General features: G+C 45.6%; 2 protein-coding genes and 1 long non-coding RNA gene across 7 annotated transcripts in view; all 3 read left to right on the forward strand.

Moving 5' to 3' along the window:
* The window catches only part of LOC106570615 (pumilio homolog 1), a 48,330-nt gene extending 39,665 nt beyond the window's left edge, over positions 1–8,665 (forward strand). For 4 of the 5 annotated variants that reach the window (XM_082961335.1, XM_082961337.1, XM_082961339.1 and 1 more), the window contains 6 exons: positions 3,278–3,412; positions 4,522–4,659; positions 5,286–5,411; positions 5,633–5,754; positions 5,860–6,052; positions 8,013–8,664. In XM_082961335.1, the coding sequence (XP_082817461.1) occupies positions 3,278–3,412; positions 4,522–4,659; positions 5,286–5,411; positions 5,633–5,754; positions 5,860–6,052; positions 8,013–8,144 (846 nt within the window). In that variant the 3' untranslated portion in view covers positions 8,145–8,664. Of the gene's footprint in view, positions 1–3,277; positions 3,413–4,521; positions 4,660–5,285; positions 5,412–5,632; positions 5,755–5,859; positions 6,053–8,012 lie in introns of all 5 variants that reach the window. The other variant, XM_082961338.1, reaches the window with a different exon arrangement.
* Positions 8,666–10,309: 1,644 nt separating this feature from the next.
* Positions 10,310–12,638, forward strand: LOC145860410 (uncharacterized). Its single transcript, XR_014380462.1, has 2 exons — positions 10,310–10,697; positions 10,812–12,638. It is a non-coding gene; the product is annotated as an uncharacterized LOC145860410 (long non-coding RNA).
* A 1,470-nt stretch (positions 12,639–14,108) lies between these two features.
* Positions 14,109–19,429, forward strand: part of LOC123726878 (uncharacterized) — a gene marked incomplete at its 3' end in the record, with an annotated part of 53,492 nt that continues 48,171 nt past the window's right edge. The window contains exon 1 of the mRNA XM_045695021.2: positions 14,109–14,764. Within this exon, the coding sequence (XP_045550977.2) occupies positions 14,705–14,764 (60 nt within the window). The remainder of the gene's footprint in view (positions 14,765–19,429) is intronic.

Below are 19,429 nucleotides of genomic sequence, written 5' to 3' on the forward strand. Positions count from 1 at the left end.
ACTACTACTACCACCACCATCACTAAACTGTTATCATTACCATTACTACCCATACCACTACTACTACTCACCACCACCATCACTAAACTGTTATCATTACCATTACTACCCATACCACTACTACTACCACCACCATCACTAAACTGTTATCATTACCATTACCACCCATACCACTACTACTACTACCACCACCATCACTAAACTGTTATCATTACCATTACTACCCATACCACTACTACTACCACCACCATCACTAAACTGTTATCATTACCATTACTACCCATACCACTACTACTACTACCACCACCATCACTAAACTGTTATCATTACCATTACTACCCATACCACTACTACTACTACCACCACCATCACTAAACTGTTATCATTACCATTACCACCCATACCACTACTACTACCACCACCATCACTAAACTGTTATCATTACCATTACCACCCATACCACTACTACTACTACCACCATCACTAAACTGTTATCATTACCATTACCACCCATACCACTACTACTACTACTACCACCACCATCACTAAACTGTTATCATTACCATTACTACCCATACCACTACTACTACCACCACCATCACTAAACTGTTATCATTACCATTACTACCCATACCACTACTACTACTACTCACCATCACTAAACTGTTATCATTACCATTACCACCCATACCACTACTACTACTACCACCATCACTAAACTGTTATCATTACCATTACTACCCATACCACTACTACTACCACCACCATCACTAAACTGTTATCATTACCATTACTACCCATACCACTACTACTACTACCACCACCATCACTAAACTGTTATCATTACCATTACTACCCATACCACTACTACTACTACCACCATCACTAAACTGTTATCATTACCATTACTACCCATACCACTACTACTACCACCACCATCACTAAACTGTTATCATTACCATTACTACCCATACCACTACTACTACTACTACCACCACCATCACTAAACTGTTATCATTACCATTACTACCCATACCACTACTACTACTACTACCACCATCACTAAACTGCTATCATTACCATTACTACCCATACCACTACTACTACTACCACCACCACCATCACTAAACTGCTATCATTACCATTACTACCCATACCACTACTACCACCACCACCATCACTAAACTGCTATCATTACCATTACTACCCATACCACTACTACTACTACCACCATCACTAAACTGTTATCATTACCATTACTACCCATACCACTACTACTACTACTACCACCACCATCACTAAACTGTTATCATTACCATTACTACCCATACCACTACTACTACCACCACCATCACTAAACTGTTATCATTACCATTACCACCCATACCACTACTACTACTACCACCATCACTAAACTGCTATCATTACCATTACTACCCATACCACTACTACCACCACCACCATCACTAAACTGCTATCATTACCATTACTACCCATACCACTACTACTACTACCACCATCACTAAACTGTTATCATTACCATTACCACCCATACCACTACTACTACTACTACTACCACCATCACTAAACTGTTATCATTACCATTACCACCCATACCACTACTACTACTACCACCACCATCACTAAACTGTTATCATTACCATTACTACCCATACCACTACTACTACTACTACCACCACCATCACTAAACTGTTATCATTACCATTACCACCCATACCACTACTACTACCACCATCACATCACTAAACTGTTATCATTACCATTACCACCCATACCACTACTACTACTACTACCACCATCACTAAACTGCTATCATTACCATTACTACCCATACCACTACTACTACCACCACCACCACCATCACTAAACTGCTATCATTACCATTACTACCCATACCACTACTACTACCACCACCATCACTAAACTGTTAACATTACCATTACTACCCATACCACTACTACTACCACCACCATCACTAAACTGTTATCATTACCATTACCACCCATACCACTACTACTACCACCACCATCACTAAACTGCTATCATTACCATTACTACCCATACCACTACTACTACTACCACCATCACTAAACTGTTATCATTACCATTACCACCCATACCACTACTACTACCACCACCACATCACTAAACTGCTATCATTACCATTACTACCCATACCACTACTACTACTACTACTACCAACACCCTCACTAAACTGTTATCATTACCATTACTACCCATACCACTACTACTACCACCACCATCACTAAACTGTTATCATTACCATTACTACCCATACCACTACTACTACCACCACCATCACCATCACTAAACTGTTATCATTACCATTACTACCCATACCACTACTACTACTACTACCACCACCATCACTAAACTGTTATCATTACCATTACTACCCATACCACTACTACTACCACCACCATCACTAAACTGCTATCATTACCATTACTACCCATACCACTACTACTACCACCACCACCACTAAACTGTTATCATTACCATTACTACCCATACCACTACTACTACTACCACCACCACCATCACTAAACTGTTAACATTACCATTACCACCCATACCACTACTACTACTACCACCATCACTAAACTGCTATCATTACCATTACTACCCATACCACTACTATTTGGAATGATAAACAACAATAATAATAGAATTAACAATAACAGTAATAACAATAATAGTAATAATAAGTAAGTTACTGCTTACTATGCAGATGTTATTATTCAGTGCTCTCTCTCTCTCTGTGTCTCTGTCTCTCCCTCTGTCTCTGTCTCTCTGTGTCTCTGTCTCTCTCTCTGTCTCTGTCTCTCTGTGTCTCTGTCTCTCTGTGTCTCTCTGTGTCTCTGTCTCTCTGTGTCTCTCTCTGTCTCTGTCTCTCTCTGTCTCTGTCTCTCTGTGTCTCTGTCTCTCTCTGTCTCTCTGTGTCTCTGTCTCTCTCTGTCTCTCTCTCTCTCTCTCTGTCTCTCTCTCTGTCTCTCTCTGTCTCTGTCTCTGTCTGTCTCTGTCTCTGTCTCTGTCTCTGTCTCTCTCTCTGTCTCTCTCTCTGTCTCTCTCTCTGTCTCTCTCTCTGTCTCTCTCTCTGTCTCTCTCTCTGTCTCTCTCTCTGTCTCTCTCTCTGTCTCTGTCTCTGTCTCTCTCTCTGTCTCTATCTCTGTCTCTCTCTCTGTCTCTCTCTCTCTCTCTCTCTGTCTCTCTCTCTGTCTCTCTCTGTTTGTAGTTTGGCAGTGTGGACCAGAAGCTGGCTGTAGCAGAGAGGATCAGGGGTCATGTCCTGTCTCTGGCCCTTCAGATGTATGGCTGTAGGGTCATACAGAAGGCCCTGGAGTTCATCCCCTCAGACCAACAAGTTATAGTATGTATTCAACTGCTGTGTGTGTGTGTGTGTGTGTGTGTGTGTGTGTGTGTGTGTGTGTGTGTGTGTGTGTGCGTGTGCGCGCGTGCGGCACGCGATCACACACACATTGTGTATGAGAAGCCTCAAAGCAAAAGGTGTGTGCTGAGTCCGGCGCAGCGGTCTAAGGCACTCGATGCAAGAGGCGTCACTACAGTCCCTGGTTCAAATCCAGGCTGTATCACATCCGGCCCGTGATTGGGAGTCCCATAGGGCGGCGCACAATTGGCCCAGCGTCGTCCGGGGTAGGCCGTCATTTATAAATAAGGATTTGTTCTTAAGTGACTCTCCTAGTTATTAAATAAAGGTAACATTTTTAAGTACAGGAGATGCTAGTCAGACAGCGGTGTTGTTTTAAGAGGATAAAAATGCTTGTACGTGTCAGACTGTTAATCCTGGTTATTACAAAAGTAATTCCTCATAGAACCAAAAGGCCAGGCATCTCAGGGGTCGTGTTTTTTTCACGCAGAGTAAAAGGTCAAACGCATAATATAATAATATATAATAATATCTTGCTGTGTTTTGTAAACGCGGATCTAAAATACTTGTTATTGTAATTTGTGCTCGGCATCAGACTCATTTTGTGCTTCAGTTGCACTTCTCCACTCGGATGAGAATTCACGAACGGTCATTTTATCAGCAGACCGCGCTCTGTGTAGCCTACTTTTCTCCAGTAAAATGAACTTTAATCAAAACAGTAGAAATATGATGGCTATGCATCGTTTTGGGGAAAATGATCTTTCATTGTTAGCACATTTAGCCTACTTGTGTCGCTGCCAGCCTAAAAGCCGATAAAAGGAACCTATTTTCTGCCGAGTGTGTAGAACTAAAGTATTTTCTGTGAAGGCGAAGTATATTTCCCTGATCACTATTGAGTTGACTTGCAGTATGAAACGCAGGTCAAATAGTTTAAAATGCAGAGGTTTTTTTGATTGTCTTGCGTTTTTGAAAAATGCAGTTTTCTCTAACCTCAAAGTATTTGGTGTTTGATGTAACCGTGTGTGTGTGTGTGTGTGTGTGTGTGTGTGTGTGTGTGTGTGTGTGTGTGTGTGTGTGTGTGTGTGTTGCAGAGTGAGATGGTACGGGAGTTGGACGGTCACGTGTTGAAGTGTGTGAAGGATCAGAACGGCAATCACGTGGTGCAGAAGTGTATCGAGTGTGTTCAACCCCACGCGTTACACTTCATCATCGACGCCTTCAAGGGACAGGTGGGTGACACACACACACACACACACACACACACACACACACACACCATCATCATCGCCCACAGGGGACAGGTGGGTGACACACACACACACACACACACACACACACACACCATCATCATCGCCCACAGGGGACAGGTGGGTGACACACACACACACACACACACACACACACACACCATCATCATCGCCCACAGGGGACAGGTGGGTCACCATGGAAACGGCAACAGCAGCCCAGAGGCAGCTCTCTTTTATCCGCTAACTAAATGTCAGAATTAGCATAAAGCGTGTGTGTGTTTTTAAAGAGAATATTGAGCCTGTGTTTTGACTGCTGGAGAGACTGCTAATGCACTATACACTGTTGTTGTTTATATAACACACACACACACAGATTGTCTGTATAGCAGTCAAATTTGATTGGACTCTTGGATTTTACAATGGTACCAATTTCCACTTCTGTTTTCCCTGTATTTTTCATTCCTACCCATCAGATAGTCAGTTGTGTAAATGTTAGTGATTGTTTGTCTAGTTGCTTAAATAGGTCATCAGGAATGGGCTTTCATCTGTCTTTCACTGGTGTGTGTGTGTGTGTGTGTGTGTGTGTGTGTGTGTGTGTGTGTGTGCAGGTATTTGCCCTCTCCACCCATCCCTACGGCTGTAGAGTGATCCAGCGTATTCTAGAGCACTGCCTTCCAGAACAGACCCTGTCCATTCTGGAGGAGCTGCACCAACACACGGAACAACTGGTGCAGGTGACAAACGCCCACCGGTTCGACCAGACATTTTGTTGCAAAACTGCTGATGTCAAGATGAGGACATTTGTCATCACACTGACCTTATGTATTGTAGTTTAGGCTGCTAAAACGGCTAGAACTTGAAACTTGTTGAAAGAAGAGTTCAGCCTTGCCAAGTTGCTAACGTAAATGCAGAACTCTGTGTATAGCCGTTTCTCCCTTCTCTCTCTCTCTGCTAGGACCAGTATGGTAACTATGTGATCCAGCATGTATTAGAACACGGCAGAGCAGAGGACAAGAGTAAGATAGTTGCTGAGATCAGAGGAAACGTACTGGGGCTCAGCCAACACAAGTTTGCCAGGTACACACACACACACATCAATTAATCACATCGATTTTACACCTTCGATTGTCACAAAGTTAGTTAACGTGGCGTGTCAGTGGCTAACCCTCTCTCTCTCTGCAGTAATGTAGTGGAGAAGTGTGTGAGCCATGCGTCGCGTGCGGAGCGGGCCGTGTTGATAGACGAGGTGTGTAGTCTGACTGAGGGGCCCCACAGTGCCTTGTACACCATGATGAAGGACCAGTATGCCAATTACGTGGTGCAGAAAATGATTGACGTGGCCGAACCCACACAGAGAAAGATCATCATGCACAAGGTAGGTGTGAGCGAGTGGTTTGAAGTAGGTGTGAGCGAGTGGTTTGAAGTAGGTGTGAGCGAGTGGTTTGAAGTAGGTGTGAGCGAGTGGTTTGAAGTAGGTGTGAGCGAGTGGTTTGAAGTAGGTGTGAGCGAGTGGTTTGAAGTAGGTGTGAGCGAGTGGTTTGAAGTAGGTGTGAGCGAGTGGTTTGAAGTAGGTGTGAGCGAGTGGTTTGAAGTAGGTGTGAGCGAGTGGTTTGAAGTAGGTGTGAGCGAGCGGTTTGAAGTAGGTGTGAGTGAGCGGTTTGAAGTAGGTGTGAGCGAGCGGTTTGAAGTAGGTGTGAGCGAGTGGAAGTTTTTATTTGTATTTAACCTTTATTTTAACAGGGAAGACATTGAGACCTAGCTATCTTTTACAATTGCGCCCAGTATGATACAACATAAATAAACATATCATACCCAAACTACACTGAACAAAAATATAAACGCAAAGTGTTGGTCCCATGTTTCATGACCTGAATTAAAAGATCCCCGAAATTTTCCATACGTACAAAAAACGTCTTTCTCTCAAATGTTGTGCACAACTGTGTGTAACATCTGTTAGTGAGAATTTCTCCTTTGTCAAGGTAATCCTGACAGGCATATCAAGAAGCTGATTAAACAGCATGATCATTAAAACAGGTGCACCTTGTGCTGGGGGACATTAAAAGGTCACTCTAAAATGTGCAGTTTTGTCACACAACACAATGCCACAGAGGTCTCAGGTTTTGAGGGAGGGTGCAGTTGGCACGCTGACTGTAGGAATGTCCACCAGGGCTGTTGCCAGATAATCTAATGTTAATTTATCTACCATAAACTGCATCCAACGTAGTTTTGGAGAATTTGTAAATAAGAATTTGTTAACGGACTTGTCTAGTTAAATACAACTAGACTGGTTGCTGTAATGGTGCTGTGCCCAGGCCTAAACCCTGATTGGTTTACATTCAAATACATTTCTCAGATAAAACAAAGTTGTACATTTATCAAGCGTTAAAGAATCTTATCTACGGTCCCGTGTGGCTCAGTTGGTAGAGCATGCTGTTTGCAATGCCAGGGTTGTGGGTTCGATTCCCACGGGGGACCAGTACGGAGGGGAAAAAAATTGTATGAAATGTATGCATTCACTACTGTAAGTCACTCTGGATAAGAGCGTTTGCTAAATGACTAAAATGTAAAATGTTAATGTAAACAAGGAAGCCTTGAAATGGGGCGATTCATTATTAAGCTCACTACCCTTATGGACCGGCAGCACCAGCTGATTTCCTGACTTCTGGAATATTTTCTGAACCAACAATGATGGGCGCCGCCCACTTAAGCAGCCCGGGATCTAATTGGTCAGCCCCTGTGGATTTCATGTTGTCTATTGCTAGCATAGCGTCCAGGACTTTATTTTTTTCTGTAAATAAGCCTAAAAAAAAAGCTTTGACTATCATTTCAATGATCATTCAGCAAGTTTCCACCTATCAGCATCCAGCCCAACATCATTGTGAATGGGCTTAGAAGTTCGTTCAAAGAGAGAGCACGCTGAAATAAAATGGTGACTTAAATGTATCAATGATGGCATTTTTCCCCGTAATGAGGCCAGTGACTGAATTGATTTGTTGTGGCAGAGAGGACGAAGTTTTCCTGAATTAACCAGGTTCCCATTTACAATCATTTACATAATCAAGATTTAGCCTCAGATTTGTCTTACACAATGATTCCTCAGTTTGCTTAAAAGCTTTCCAAACCAGGCCTAAGCCAGTGTGCCTGATCTTGACCCAAGCATCATCTGTTTCATGAATGACTTCTGATAATTCCAGAGTGTTGCAGACAATCAATCCATATTTTAACCCTTGATTTGTTTGAAGGGACCATGAGTTTGTGTGCGAGAGATGGTACTTATTTCTCTGTCTGTCTCTGTCTGTCTCTGTCTGTCTGTCTGGCCATCCTCCCCCCCTCAGATCCGTCCCCACATCTCCACTCTGAGGAAGTATACGTATGGCAAACACATCCTGGCCAAGCTGGAGAAATACTACATGAAGAATGGAGTGGACCTGGGCCCTCTCTGTGGCCCTCCCAACGGCATCATGTAAACTTACTACCCTTTTCAACACCTTAACTCTTGAGGACAAGACGGACCAACGGGAACGTCGGACGTGCTCAGTAGATCACCGGCTGGGTTGGTGGAGATTCAACATGTAGGACAGCCACCCTCCGTGCACAGCTGACGTTGTATTGGAATGTCATGTCTTTTATACCATAACTCCTAGCCTATACCCTACATGAAAAACATCATGTTAGCTACTACCCACACACAACCCATTATTTCCCACACCCTACCACCCGCTGGCCTAAACCCTCTTTTCCCCTCCTAATGACATCATGTAAACTGCTGTCCTACCCCCCAATGACATCATGTAGAACCCTCCCTTTCCCCTCCCACTCTTATCGCCATGGTAACCCATTGGTATGAGCCTGTGTCTAAACAGGAAGCCTTGGTTAGTTTTAGCCCGTCCCCCAACCAAGCCCCACCCTGCTGCAGGGAGGAGGCGGTGGAGTGAGGGAGAGGTGAGTGTGGGAGGGGGCGGTGGAGTGAGGGAGAGGTGAGTGTGGGAGGGGGCGGTGGAGTGAGGGAGAGGGGAGTGTGGGAGGGGGCGGTGGAGTGAGGGAGAGGTGAGTGTGGGAGGGGGCGGTGGAGTGAGGGAGAGGGGAGTGTGGGAGGGGGCGGTGGAGTGAGGGAGAGGTGAGTGTGGGAGGGGACGGTGGAGTGAGGGAGAGGTGAGTGTGGGAGGGGGCGGTGGAGTGAGGGAGAGGTGAGTGTGGGAGGGGGTGGTGGAGTGAGGGAGAGGTGAGTGTGGGAGGGGTGGTGGAGTGAGGGAGAGGTGAGTGTGGGAGGGGGTGGTGGAGTGAGGGAGAGGTGAGTGTGGGAGGGGTGGTGGAGTGAGGGAGAGGCGAGTGTGGGAGGGGTGGTGGAGTGAGGGAGAGGTGAGTGTGGGAGGGGTGGTGGAGTGAGGGAGAGGTGAGTGTGGGAGGGGTGGTGGAGTGAGGGAGAGGCGAGTGTGGGAGGGGTGGTGGAGTGAGGGAGAGGCGAGTGTGGGAGGGGTGGTGGAGTGAGGGAGAGGCGAGTGTGGGAGGGGTGGTGGAGTGAGGGAGAGGCGAGTGTGGGAGGGGTGGTGGAGTGAGGGAGAGGTGAGTGTGGGAGGGGTGGTGGAGTGAGGGAGAGGTGAGTGTGGGAGGGGTGGTGGAGTGAGGGAGAGGCGAGTGTGGGAGGGGTGGTGGAGTGAGGGAGAGGCGAGTGTGGGAGGGGTGGTGGAGTGAGGGAGAGGTGAGTGTGGGAGGGGTGGTGGAGTGAGGGAGAGGTGAGTGTGGGAGGGGTGGTGAAGTGAGGGAGAGGTGAGTGTGGGAGGGGTGGTGGAGTGAGGGAGAGGTGAGTGTGGGAGGGGTGGTGGAGTGAGGGAGAGGTGAGTGTGGGAGGGGTGGTGGAGTGAGGGAGAGGCGAGTGTGGGAGGGGTGGTGGAGTGAGGGAGAGGCGAGTGTGGGAGGGGTGGTGGAGTGAGCGAGAGGCGAGTGTGGGAGGGGTGGTGGAGTGAGGGAGAGGTGAGTGTGGGAGGGGTGGTGGAGTGAGGGAGAGGTGAGTGTGGGAGGGGGGGTGGAGTGAGGGAGAGGCGAGTGTGGGAGGGGTGGTGGAGTGAGGGAGAGGCGAGTGTGGGAGGGGTGGTGGAGTGAGGGAGAGGCGAGTGTGGGAGGGGTGGTGGAGTGAGGGAGAGGTGAGTGTGGGAGGGGTGGTGGAGTGAGGGAGAGGTGAGTGTGGGAGGGGTGGTGGAGTGAGGGAGAGGTGAGTGTGGGAGGGGTGGTGGAGTGAGGGAGAGGTGAGTGAGGGAGAGGTGAGTGAGGGAGAGGTGAGTGTGGGAGGGGTGGTGGAGTGAGGGAGAGGTGAGTGTGGGAGGGGTGGTGGAGTGAGGGAGAGGTGAGTGAGGGGTGAGTGAGGGAGAGGTGAGTGTGGGAGGGGTGGTGGAGTGAGGGAGAGGTGAGTGAGGGGGGGGGTGAGTGAGGGAGAGGTGAGTGTGGGAGGGGTGGTGGAGTGAGGGAGAGGTGAGTGAGGGAGAGGCGAGTGTGGGAGGGGTGGTGGAGTGAGGGAGAGGTGAGTGTGGGAGGGGTGGTGGAGTGAGGGAGGGGTGAGTGAGGGAGGGGTGAGTGAGTGAGGGAGAGGTGAGTGAGGGAGGGGTGGTGGAGTGAGGGAGGGGTGGTGGAGGGAGGGGTGGTGGAGTGAGGGAGAGGTGAGTGAGGGAGAGGTGAGTGAGGGAGAGGTGAGTGGAGGGAGGGAGAGGTGAGTGAGTGAGGGAGGGGTGAGTGAGGGAGAGGTGAGTGAGGGAGGGGTGGTGGAGTGAGGGAGAGGTGAGTGAGGGAGAGGTGAGTGAGGGAGAGGTGAGTGAGGGAGAGGTGAGTGAGGGAGAGGTGAGTGAGGGAGAGGTGGTGGAGTGAGGGAGAGGTGAGTGAGGGAGAGGTGAGGGAGGGGAGGTGGAGTGAGGGAGAGGTGAGTGAGGGAGAGGTGGTGAGGGAGAGGTGGTGGAGTGAGGGAGAGGTGGTGGAGTGAGGGAGAGGTGAGTGAGGGAGAGGTGAGTGAGGGAGAGGTGAGTGAGGGAGAGGTGGTGGAGTGAGGGAGAGGTGGTGGAGTGAGGGAGAGGTGGTGGAGTGAGGGAGAGGTGGTGGAGTGAGGGAGAGGTGGTGGAGTGAGGGAGAGGTGGTGGAGTGAGGGAGAGGTGAGTGAGGGAGAGGCGTCCCCACCCTTCGTTCCTTCTCCCTGTTTTTGTTTTTCGTTATTCGTCTTTTGAATAAACTAGAATCGTTTCACTTTTTTGCTACTGCTGTGGCATTCACAGTTCTGTCGTATCGCTAGTATGGGAAGGAACATGTTTCATTTGACTGACTACGTCACCGAATCATATTCACATACACAAACACACAAGCCATGTGCTTACCAGCAGATCATTTAACATAACCAGTCCTGCTTCTATATATATATATATATATATATATATATATATATATATATATATATATATATATATGCTCTTTCAGGTACAGTATATATATATATATCGTGTATACTTGGTGTAGACCTTTGCATATATATAAATATTTAAAACTTTGTAGTTTTTCTGTTTTTTGATGTTGACTATCTATAATGTATCCTAGTATTGAACACATTTCTGACTGTATAATTGTACATTTGTAAACCCTTGTAATGTAAAAGTGATTTACCACCCTTTTTGGTATCAGACGATATATATATATATATATATATATATCTATATATATATATAAACAAAAAAACTCTTAACTCTTCTTCATTTCAGTGTATATTCTCACCTCTTTGGTTGTGACATATGAGTTGTTGTATATTGTAAATTGTAATATCAAATTTTGGTTTTGAAAAGCCCTTTCTATACTGCGTAGTACTTGTACAAAGCCCCCCCCCCCAACACTCTCTGGTTATAACTTTTACTCACTGCTTCAACAGAACTCACCTCCTCCTTCCCAACCACCGAACTGCACTGCAAACGCTCCCTGTCCGTTAGCCACAGTTAACACTGAAATCAGTGAGACGTGGTACATCATGTCAGTAGTGAAGCGACTCTTTTTACACTTTAAAAGTCTATTTAAATTACACAGAGAGAGAGAGAGACATGGCATCTGACTGAAGCATAAACAACTGAGAAGTGTCTTTGGGGTTTCCGCCTGTGCTGTAGCAGTCAAAACATTACAGAACACACGTCAGATGTTTGCAGTGTAGTTTGGGGGTTGTAAACGATACCACAAGACACACTGTTAGCAGTCTGCTTTAACTTGAAGCTGTGGTTTGTTGTTGTATTTTTAGATATTTTATAGGAAGGCTTTCCCCTTGTCTAAGGGTAGTGGATGGGGTGAGGGGCTATGAGTTTAAAGGTTGACTTAGTGATATGACGTCATACACACCGGGGAGACTTGCCCGGCTTGCAGACATCAACAACGGCCTATTTCAAATCTGCCAAGACTACCAAATGTTGGTTCTTCCCTTGAGGCATGACGCCCACATTGAGAAGAGCCGTCAGTGGCGGTCTTGGCATATAATATATGAATTGTGTTTTTACTGATGTCTGGAAGCAGGAAGTAGCTCCCACTGTGTACTATGTCATATGGCTGAGTCTACCTCGAACCCCTCTGCTCTCTCAGGTACAGTGAAACCATGGGTCGTACAAAAGACGGCAGCAGCGTGGTGTGCTTTTTTTTGTACCTAAATAATAGTCCTGTAAAAGTGATGTATCATAATGTCCCCCGGTAAAGGCCCGGGCGTCGCCTGTCTCGCCGTCCGTAACCAGGACTATTGTGGCGGCGGTGGGCAGCGGCATGTGTACATTTGGAGCAGCGTGTATCTGAATAGGAGCACCATCTGTAACCATAATGTGTATAGTTTTAACAGAAACCTGTGTGTGTGTGTGTGTGCTTGTTGCCTGGGCAACTATATTTTTTGTATCTCCTGTTGTAGATTGTCTCTCTAAACAATGTGTGATTTTTATTTTGAAACAAAACTGAACAAAAAAACTGTTGTTTTGGAGTGTTTTTTTGTGATTTGTGTTGAGTAACACGCAGAGTACTGGATTTTGATAATCATCCTCATAACAGAATCACTTATCCTACTAGTTCTGATTTAAGCTTTACACCAGAGTTTCTCTAACTCGGTCCTGGGCCGAGTTAAGAACAAATTCTTATTTACAATGACGGCCTAGGAACAGCGTTCCTAACCCCCTTGTTCAGGGGCAGAACGATAGATTTTTACCTTGTCAGCTCGGGGATTTGATCTCGCAACCATTCGGCTACTAGTCCAACGCTCCAACCACTAGGCTACAACTGCAGTGATTTGATTAGCCTATCATGATAAAACAGATCTAGCTAATAAGCCTATAGAATAGTTGTTTTATTGTCCTCCATGAAGGGAATCTGTTCGTTTTCAGACTGGTAGGCCTATATGGCTGTGTTTACACAGGCAGCCCAATTCTGATCTTTTGCCACATTATTGGCAAAAGATCTGATCTGATTGGTCAAAAGACCAATTGGTGGAAAAAACCACCAACAATATCAGACTTGATGAGGCTACATTGTATTGGGGTAAGGGAATCTGGAAAGACTTTTATTGTGGTGTTTTCTAATAGGCCAACTTTTAAGTTCATTTTAAATTGGCCATTTGTACAATTGTTTTGGTAAATATTTAACCAAAGCATTAAATCGAAAGACACTCGTGTAGAAAATCTGTTGATTTATTAGCATTGTGTTTCAATAGAGTGTCCTCTGCCTCCTGTCCTTCCCTTGCTAAACTGTTCTGTATTCAAAGGACAGGTGAGACAAAATGGCTGGAGAGGGGGAGGTCTCATGGGAACGTGCCCTCACATTCCCAATAAGCCTAATAATGATGGGCTAATGTCAGTTCACCTCAATATGATGGAATGGGAGAAGAGGTCAGTCTGGGTCATCATTCAATGGTAGAGTATAGGCAACATAGAAATAAGTGTGTGTATGTATGTGTGTGTGTATATATATATTTATATATATATATATATATATATAATATAATATAATATATCGCAATTGATTTACCTTCCTTCGGCAAATTCTAATTGTTGAACGTTAAAAAAAAAAAAAAAAATGGTCTAGCCTACTGAATGCGACCCAGTTTTGACTGTAGAATTAGTTGATATGTTGGTGTGCGTCCTCTGACTCGGGTTATTATTGTCCGGTTGGAAAACGGGACCGGTAACCGGATGGTGTGGAGTGAACATAGACATGCCCCCTATAACCGACTGGCGCTGCGTCCGTCCAGTGTCCCCTGCAGTGTGGAATGTGCCCTACCTCGGGCCCGGTTGCGGTTTCTTTAGGAGGTGTGTCAGGGGCGGCGGCGATGGAACAGCCTGAGGGAGCCTATTCGGGGCTGCAGAGGGCATCCTCGCCTCGCCCACCAGAGGAGACCCCCTCAATACACACACACACACACACACACACACACACACACAACCTCCTCCTGCCAGACTGACTCTCCCAGGCTCGTCCCTAGTTACCACAGCCACAAAGTCATGAACCCCGCCTATTTCTACAGTTGCTCTTAAATTGGTTATTTTAAACATCACCACACTGCAAACGTTATGCCGAACCCTAACCTTAAATTAAGGCCAAAAAGCTATTTTTAGTTTTCATGCAGTTTTACAATATTGACAATTTGAACTTTGTGGCTGGGGTAACTATAGTGAAACCCCTCTCCCAGGCGCGTCGCCAACGGAACATCAGAGCTGAGGACTGGCGTCTCCTGGTAGTAAATCTATCAGGTCTCCACCACATCAAGTCCAAAAGAGGGGGACTAAAGGAAATAAAGAGGCAATAAAGAGGAAAGGGTCTCCCTTGCAGGAAGAAGGAATCTCCCATCGTTTTAAACCTGGTTCCATTACCAGAGCGAGGACACACGCGGGTTAAGCGTTTTACCGAGACGGATTAATAAAACGCCAGACGGATGTTCGCGAGGAGGGGTGGTCCGCTCTGAAGTTGGAGACTACTGCCTACCGAATACGGAGAGAGGAGAGAAGCGCTTTTGTTTTTCCAGTGAAGGCTAGCGCCCCCCGGCCACAGCATGAAGCTGCCGCCTTGTTTCATGGCGCTCGTCGCGGCGCTGCTCGCTCACTCCGCGATGGTAAGGGCACGAGACTGCCGGGTCCTTTGTGTATTCTATTGAAGTACTGTTCCATTTCTACCGATTAATCACTTCGATGGACTGTGAAAACCGGAATCTAGGTTTCCATAGCATAGGGTATTGATAGGCTATGACTTTGACGTGTGTTGCTCGTGGTTAATAAGGTATCAGGGTGTGTGTGTGTGTGTGTGTGCTGCTCGGTGGTCTATGGGGGCATAGTGGTCGGTAGTAAATCTTGGACTCGACCCATATTTGGTCGCGAGCCGCCCGTGACTCCCGTGTCTCTCCCGAGTCTTTGTGTCTCAGAGACTGGGGGTCCGTTCTGATTGAGGTTATTATGGGCTGTTCGGTGAACTGCTCTTGTGGCGTCTGCTTCGCTAACTCACATCCATCCCCCGGTAATTCAGCTCGAGCCTTTTTAGGCTCCTGCGGTACGGTTTCGATTGGTTGCCCTGTTTATATGTACGGCTGTGGGTGTCTCTCAGATACTGAGGTGAGGGCCGGCCTGGAGTAAACGGGGGGCCTGTCCGTTGAGGATGGGTGAGAGACCCCGGGGCTTCTCCGGTAACCGGAGGGTGTGAAGAAGGGGTGGGGTAGGGGAAACGCCAGGCGGTGCGCGATGGATGGGAATGATGTAATCGGGAATCGTGAGGAAGCGAACTGTTAGGACCGCGTGAGTCTCCTGGAGCCTACCGGCGCTTCATGCGCATCCAGCACCCCCTCACCAGCTCGTGCTAATTTATCCTCCATACCGGAAGAGACGGTTGTGGTCTTAGCACAAGTCGTCATATAGCCCACAATCCATCTTGGATGCAAAAGTGCTATTGTCTTAAAAATGGTAAATCACATAATTGCCTAAAAATACCCATTCTGTAGCTTTACCTCCTATTCTCTATGTGGTCAGTTTTTCTGGAGTATTGAGGTCAAACACGGCAAAGGTTGCTGGATCGAATCCCTGAGCTGACAAGGTAAAAATCTGCCATTCTGCCCCTGAACAAGGCAGTTAACCCACTGTTCCAAGGCTGTTGTTGTAAATACGAATTTGTTCTGAATTTACCTACTTAGTTAAATAAAGTTAAATAAAAACACAATGTTTAACTTCACTGTTTTGAGAAGTAGAGAGGATGCAATTGAGATTCTCCAACAGGCACATACTGGGTCAGTTGGTGCTGTTGGCTGCCAAAGATCTGCCTCCCTCTAATCGGACCCTGATGACACACACACACACACACACACACACACACACACACACACACACACACACACGACCCGTCAGTCACTGGCGGCAGCAAAAGATCTGAGCAAGTATGCCAATCTGTGTGTGAGTGCCTTTTGAAGTGTGTATGTCGCTGTCCCCGGGGCAGGGCTGTCTGGGGTTACTGAGCATTCTGGAGACCACTGATGTGTGTGTGACGTTACCTGTGCCAGCATGAGACACACACCTGCCTCCATCTGTGCGGTTTTCTATCACTCTCTCTGTGTGTGTGTGTGTGTGTGTGTGTGTGTGTGTGTGTCCTGGTTCAATCCTCAGTGCATAGTCTGCGTTGTTATTTATTTCCTATGATATGAGGCTGTTTTTTCATTTCCTGCCGTGTAAGTTTAGATGAAGCCTGATTTTCCCACATACATCTGCTGCATCCCACAGAGACTCTCTCTGTGTGTGTGTGTGTGTGTGTGTGTGTGTGTGTGTGTGTGTGTGTGTGTGCGCGCCTATCTTTTCGTACCAGGGTTTTAGATGAAGCCTGATTTTCCCACAGAGTCTCTCTGTGTGTGTGTGTGTGTGTGTGTGTGTGTGTGTGTGTGTCTGCCAGGGTTTGTCTGCTAGCTTTTTGTGTGGCATGTATGAAACGAGAGAGCACTTTTATGGTGTGTGTGTGAGAGAGAGAGAGAGAGAGAGAGAGAGAAGTCGGGTGTTTTTGAGGATCATGTTTGGTTCGGGGAATGAATCAGTTTCTTGTGCCTGACATAGTAGACAAAGCCCCCCATAGAGAGCAAAGGAGGGAGGAGACAATAGTGAGAGAGAGAGGGGATAGAGAGAGTGTGTGGAATGTCAGAGGCAATTTGACACAGGAAGTGGGTCCTTCTCACTCTTTTAAGGGCAGTTTCTCGATCTCAATTTCAATTCAATTTAAGGGGCTTTATTGTCATGGGGAAACATATGCTAACATTGCCAAAACAAGTGAAGTAGATAATAAACAATAAAAATGAACAGTTAACATTACTCACACAGAAGTTCCAAAAGAATAAAGACATTTCAAATGTAATATTATGTCTATATACAGTGTTGTAACGATGTGCAAATAGTTAAAGTACAAAAGGGAAAATAAATAAACATAAATATTGGTTGTATTTACAATGGTGTTTGTTCTTCACTGGTTGCCTTTTTCTTGTGGCAACAGGTCACACATCTTGCTGCTGTGATCTGTCCTCTCTCTCTCTCTCTCTCTCTCTCTCTCTCTCTCTCTCTCTCTCTCTCTCTGTGTCTGTGTCTCTCTCTCTCCTCTCAATTCAATTAAATTCAAAGGGCTTTGTTGGCATGGGAAACATGTTTATATTGCCAAAGCAAGTGAAATAGATAATAAACAAAAGTGAAATGAACAGTAAACATTACACTCACAAGTTCCAAAGGAATAGAGACATTTCAAAAGACTTTATTCCAATATACAGTGTTTACACCACACACACATACACACACACACACACACACACACACACACACACACACACACACACACACACACACACACACACACACACAGACAGACAGATGGGTGTGGACAGATATCAGAACTCCCATATATAGGTGTATAATAATAACACCTATACTGCTAGGGCTGGGATTTTCCCCATCACTATACTACACTATGTAGCCTAGTATACATTGTTCAGGGTTGGAGTCAGTTCCACTGCAGTAATAGGAAATGAAACATCTCTCAGTTCATATTTGGAGCTCTGTTATACCATACCGTTATACCGTAGGTCTGTATGTACAGGGCATTCGGGATGTTTTCAGACCCCTTGACTTTTTCTACATTTTGTTACATTACAGCCTTATTCTAAAATGGATTAAAAATATATATCATCAATCTACACACAATACCCCATAATGACATAGCAAAAACTGATTTTGAAACATTTTTGCAAATGTATTAAAAATAAAGTATTCAGACCCTTTACTCAGTACTTTGGCAGTGATTACAGCCTCGATTCTTCTTGGGTATGACGCTACTTCCTTGGCACACCTGGATTTGGGGAGTTTCTCCCATTCTTCTCTAAGCTCTGTCAGGTTGGACGGGGAGCGTCGCTGCACAGCTATTTTCATGTCTCTCCAGAGATGTTCTATCAGGTACAAGTCTGGGCTTTCGCTGGGCCAGAGTGATGGAGTGCTGCATCAGTTAACCTGGCCTTCACAATCACCTGACCGCAACCCACTTGAGGTGGTTTGGGATGAGTTGGACCGCAGAGTGAAGGAAAAGCAGCCAACAAGTGCTCAGCATATGTGGGAACTCCTTCAAGACTGTTGGAAAAGCATTCCTCATGAAGCTGGTTGAGAGAATGCCAAGAGTGTGCAAAGCTGTCATCAAGGCAAAGGGTGACTACTTTGAAGAATCTCAAATATAAAATATATTTTGATTTGTTTAACACTTTTTGGTTGCTACACGATTCCATGTGTTATTTCATAGTTTTGATGTCTTCACTATTATTCTACAATGTAGAAAATAATAAGAAATAATAAAGAAAAACCCTTGAATGGGTTGTTGTGTCCAAACTTTTGACTGGTATGTTATGTTATGTTTTATGGTATGTTTTATTGTATGTATGTATGTATGTGTGTATGTATGTATGTATGTATGTATGTATGTATGTATGTGTGTGTGTGTGTGTGTGTGTGTGTGTGTGTGTGTGTGTGTGTGTGTGTGTGTGTGTGTGTGTGTGTGTGTGTGTATGTATGTATGTATGCCTAAGTCTATTGAGCCTGGCCTGAGAACAAGTAGTGATGATGGCTCCACCCTACTCTCTACCTCTAGTCTAGCTCCTCCCCCTTAGCTTCCCTTACCTCAGTTGTAGTAGTAACATATAACAGTTGTAGTAGTAACATATAACAGTTGTAGTAGTAACATATAACAGTTGTAGTAGTAACATATAACAGTTGTAGTAGTAACATAACAGTTGTAGTAGTAACATATAACAGTTGTAGTAGTAACATATAACAGTCGTAGTAGTAACATATAACAGTTGTAGTAGTAACATAACAGTTGTAGTAGTAACATATAACAGTTGTAGTAGTAACATATAACAGTCGTAGTAGTAACATATAACAGTTGTAGTAGTAACATAACAGTTGTAGTAGTAACATATAACAGTTGTAGTAGTAACATATAACAGTCGTAGTAGTAACATATAACAGTTGTAGTAGTAACATAACAGTTGTAGTAGTAACATATAACAGTTGTAGTAGTAACATATAACAGTTGTAGTAGTAACATATAACAGCCCTGAATAGGTGGAACCAGTCTTTCCCAAACCCCTCCTAAGGGACCACCAGACAGATAGTCCACTTCTTTGTTCCATACCTACACTGACCTGTCACACCTGAGGCAACTAACCAAAGGTTTGGTGTTAAAGAAGTTTTGTTGAATCAGGTGTGACAGCGCAGGGCTAGAA

Source organism: Salmo salar, chromosome 14, assembly GCF_965601325.2.
Source record: "Salmo salar chromosome 14, fSalSal1, whole genome shotgun sequence".
NCBI lineage: Eukaryota > Metazoa > Chordata > Actinopteri > Salmoniformes > Salmonidae > Salmo > Salmo salar.